The following is a 3,349-nucleotide window of genomic DNA, read 5'->3' on the forward strand; positions in this document are numbered from 1 at the left end:
CACGTTAAGGTCAACATGTGACCTCACTATGGGTGGCCCATCTTCGATACAGGCTCCAATTTGTTGCCGAGAGAACCGGACACAAGATCTTGGACGAATATCAAATGTCTTAGACGCGATTAAGACCACTCTGCTTCGGGCATTTCGCCAAATAATCTTTCGGGCAATTTGCCAAAAAAATGACCCGGAGAAAATTGCCGATAAGTTCAGAGGCGACAAAGGTAATGTTACCAACGTAATGATATGAGTCATTTATGCTCTAAGTCAAAATGACAGTCAATTTGTTATTGCTGCACAATTCCACTATCGAAAGCGCAATTGGAACTCAATTCTAATACCTTCACAAATTATAAATTTCTTTTGCTATTTTAACACTTCGGTGTATTTTTTTATGTTTTGGATTTAACTTTTTTCATTTCATCTATTTGGGGGCGGTTTTACAGCGAGTCGCGTAAGGCTTTCTGTGAAAAATAAAATCATGTGTTTGGGTGGTAACATTTTTTACAAATTTATTTCAATATAAAATCTACGCAAAAGCGGAATAGAAAGGAAATAGATGATAAAAGCAAAATGGAAGCAGAAACTAACAAATATACAAATATGAAAATATGTGCTTACGTGTGGTTTGCCAGAAAAATCATATATTTTTTTAATTATATAAGATTTCTGTTGAATGAAATGATCAAGCGAGCTGTGAATCTGGAATGGTGTAAATTGTGACGTGACTGGGCAGATTATGACGTTATAATGAAGTTGCAAAGTGAAAGAAAGGGAACTTGCGTGACGAAACAATGACAATTGTTTATGACGATTGTTAATGCTTGAAGATGATTCATAATGGAGCAATGCAAAGTATTTGTGACGTAACAATGCTGGTTATTAAGTAAGAATAGAAGGTGTTGCATGCATGTTGGGGTATGGGGTGATTGTTTCATTTATGGAGTTTCCCAACTCGTTTACCCTGCCCGTTCTGAACGGGTCCAGGACTAAAACATGGGTGTAAAAGGGTGAAGTCCCTTCGACTTCGTCATGGTAGGGGGTTCGTGCGATTGGGTGAAACCCGTTTGCTTCGTGGAAGCGCGCGGCTCTGTCGCTATGACTGACGGCGACCACTAGGGGCGCTGAAGGGTTGCCAACAATGTCTCTGGCGCGGATGGCATCGTTAGGTTTGGTTTGGTTTTCGGTGGGTTTGGTTGCAACTGCAGACGAATGTTGCTGCTGTATCGACCTCGGCTTCTGCATGAACGCTGCTTGTGGTAACGCTCTGTGACTGAGGAGAGCATAGCGGTGGATTTCTTTCAGGGAAAAGTTTTGCCAAAGTCTCCCGAAAAGTCCTTTGTTTTCCTTTGCTGGTTCAAGCAATTGCGAATCGTTTCTGACCAACCGCTCACTCTGAGGTCTTGTTCTAAAAAGCTGAGCTCGGGATTCTTTCTGTTGCTTCACCCAGTATTGAGCCATGATTCGAATCGCTTCTTTATAAACAGCGCTCCCGAGTCCTTTGGACGAGTACTCGGGTGAGATCGCGCAGAAGAGTCCGTTCCACATCGGGATTCGACTTCCGGATAACTTCCGGCAAATGTTTTCATTTTCCCACGCCTCGTATCTATGTAAACAGTTAATGGTAAAGAAACTGTTGATTTTAAGAACAGAAAAGAAAGAAATGTCTGAAAGTGAGGATTTTATAGGTGGGTCGTGCAGCGTGACACGCCTCGGGACCTGAGATTTATGCCAGGTAAAGAGACATGATACGAAAGATTCTAACCTTTTGACTCTCTCGAATCCTTCTGCGCTGATTTTAGCGAGTCCATGTTTCTCGTAAGCTTCCCAGTAAGGCTCGTCGTCTGTAATCGCCCAACCGTGACCGTCACGTGATGGAGGAACGAACACGACTCCTCCAATAATCTTTAGCGGGGTTCGGGAGCTGTCGGGGCCCGCAGAATTTCTGTTATTGTTTCGATCGCTGCAAGCGATGCTCGGGATTCCAATTCTAAGAAGAATGCCTTGACCAGTGGCGACTGTGACGTCATAGTTAGCGTCGAGATAAGCGCGAAGGAAGGCGTCCCTCTTATTATCATCGGGAATCATGTACTTATACAGCGGGTATCGATGGAAAGATTGAACGTAGCATTCTCGAACAAGTGCCCAATCCTCGTGTGACGTAGTCAATTCGATTCTGACGTCACTTTAGAAAAGATAATTGCATTATTGCAAATGAATAAAATCAAAAATCCATTGTTTCGATTCTAAAATGATTTTATTGTCTTACCATTGTTCTGCCATTGTGGGAATTCCAGAATATCTTCAAAGACAAAGATGACAATTGAAAATCCGAGAAAAGTCGCTGAAACAGCAAAGCGACGAAACAAAACAGTCTTTATCTACCGTGGCAGCTAAATACCTGTTTAAGAGGGAGAGTAATTAACATCTCATTCATCAATGACTGGGAAATTTTCACCGACTTTGAGATTGGATTACCCGCAGCTAAGATCACGTCCGCTGCCGTGAAACTAAAACCGTGCAGCCGACTATTGTTGGTACAGTTTGACATTCGAATTTTTGCCATTTGACCGCTATGGCTGTAAGACGGCCGATTTTTTTTTGATTTCTACATGCAGAATATTTATCAACGATTAGAATTGAACCAAAGGTTTTAATTAATTTAACTTCTTAAGAACATTCGCCAGCACATAATAAGATTCTGTTAATTTCTGCGGTCACCATTTAGCTACGGTAAGAGATTGGCTTTCTAAAATTAAAACTCACTTGGACTTTCTAAATCTTAGAGACAGCTTGGCTAATTAGAGAGTAGGCCCACTAACCGTAAACTTGGTTTGATCTGGCTAGATTTTTTTCGAAAATCGTTTACATTTATGAAATCACTTTTGTTACAAAACTATGATTTATTTAAATCACCTGAAATATCGTTTCTGTGTTTCTGTATATACAAACTAACATCTCTTTCAGAAAGCTGCGGTACTTTCGATTTGTACGATCGTTTCAATGCGCTAAGCTCAAAATACATCGAGATATACTCCCGGGAAACTATTCACCTTTCTCCCGCAAAGCTGTCACACTCTCACCGATGTCTGTGCGATACACAGAGTTAAATACTCGCAGGAGGTACAAAAGAAAAAGGCGAAGCGACCGCAAAACCATAGAGAAAACTTAGCGGGCAGCAACCAGTTTCTATATCGACGGGGAAATTTTGTCCATTTTCACCCTCGCTGTTTTACCGCCATGTGTTTGACTGTAAAATAAATTTAAATATACTTCTTATTGCTTTAAATACATTGTCACGATCGTGTTAATATTATCCAGGTGAAAAGTTTTCGCGGGTGGAAACTCCCGT

The 3,349-nt window shown here is 41.2% G+C and overlaps 1 protein-coding gene across 1 annotated transcript; it reads right to left on the reverse strand.

Annotated features, from left to right (window-relative positions):
• Window positions 1-483: 483 nt before the first annotated feature.
• Window positions 484-2,398, reverse strand: LOC100180340. The gene is made up of 3 exons (XM_002127225.3): window positions 2,267-2,398; window positions 1,763-2,182; window positions 484-1,603 (listed from the first exon to the last, which is right to left on the reverse strand). The coding sequence occupies exons 1-3, from the start codon at window positions 2,278-2,280 to the stop codon at window positions 880-882; spliced, it is 1,158 nt and encodes a 385-aa protein (XP_002127261.1). The 5' UTR covers window positions 2,281-2,398; the 3' UTR covers window positions 484-879.
• Window positions 2,399-3,349: the final 951 nt, after the last annotated feature.

This window comes from Ciona intestinalis, unplaced genomic scaffold (assembly GCF_000224145.3).
Source record: "Ciona intestinalis unplaced genomic scaffold, KH HT000094.2, whole genome shotgun sequence".
Lineage (NCBI taxonomy): Eukaryota > Metazoa > Chordata > Ascidiacea > Phlebobranchia > Cionidae > Ciona > Ciona intestinalis.